General features: G+C 45.3%; 1 protein-coding gene across 1 annotated transcript in view; it reads right to left on the bottom strand.

The window, feature by feature from the left end:
* Nucleotides 1–549: 549 nt before the first annotated feature.
* ELN (elastin) overlaps nucleotides 550–673 on the bottom strand; it is a 32,300-nt gene continuing 32,176 nt past the window's right edge. Inside the window, 1 exon segment of the mRNA XM_007472022.1 lies at nucleotides 550–673. Coding sequence (XP_007472084.1) covers nucleotides 550–673 — 124 coding nt within the window.

Raw genomic sequence — 673 nt, forward strand, 5'->3', positions numbered from 1 at the left:
TGGGGAAGGAGTGTCTGGGTGGGTGAACCCACATCCTCAGAGGAATGAGACCCACTCTGGGTGGACGTGTGTAGGGCTGGCCGCTCTGCTTCCCCTACAAAGGGATTATCATTATTAAAGGACAGGCTGAACTAGGAGAAGGATCAATTCACCAGAAGCCAATGGCAGGCGATTGGCAGCCCCCTAAATACATTTTGAACAGGTTCCCCAAGGCCGAGCCCTGTTCCCTACCCGGACCAGGAGCTGAAGGCAGATGAGGGATTACAAAGGAGGCCAAGACATAGTTTCCTTTAAAAGGTTTTCATTTATTAGTCTTTTCTGAAGCAGTTAATTCTCTTTTCTTATTTAAAAAAAAAAATGTGTGTTTCACTCAGTTATACCAAAGTGATTAAAATGAACCTTCTACTGGGGTTGTAGCTCCCCAGATCAGAAAAAAAAAAAAGTTTTTTTTTTCCCCATAAACCACAAAAATAAAACCAAAGGAGAACATCAACAATCACAAATAATCCCCAAACATCCAGGACAAAAAATAAAATATTTATTGATCTATCACAGCGAGACACAAAGAGATGGGCGGGGCAGGGGGGGATATGCTCTGAAGCACACTGGCTCCGGTGGGGGGACTGGGGATACAGTACTGCGTGGGGGGAGACCCAGTTTGGGAGGGAGATTC

The sequence above is a fragment of the Lipotes vexillifer genome, unplaced genomic scaffold (genome assembly GCF_000442215.2).
Source record: "Lipotes vexillifer unplaced genomic scaffold, Lipotes_vexillifer_v1.1 scaffold12, whole genome shotgun sequence".
NCBI lineage: Eukaryota > Metazoa > Chordata > Mammalia > Artiodactyla > Lipotidae > Lipotes > Lipotes vexillifer.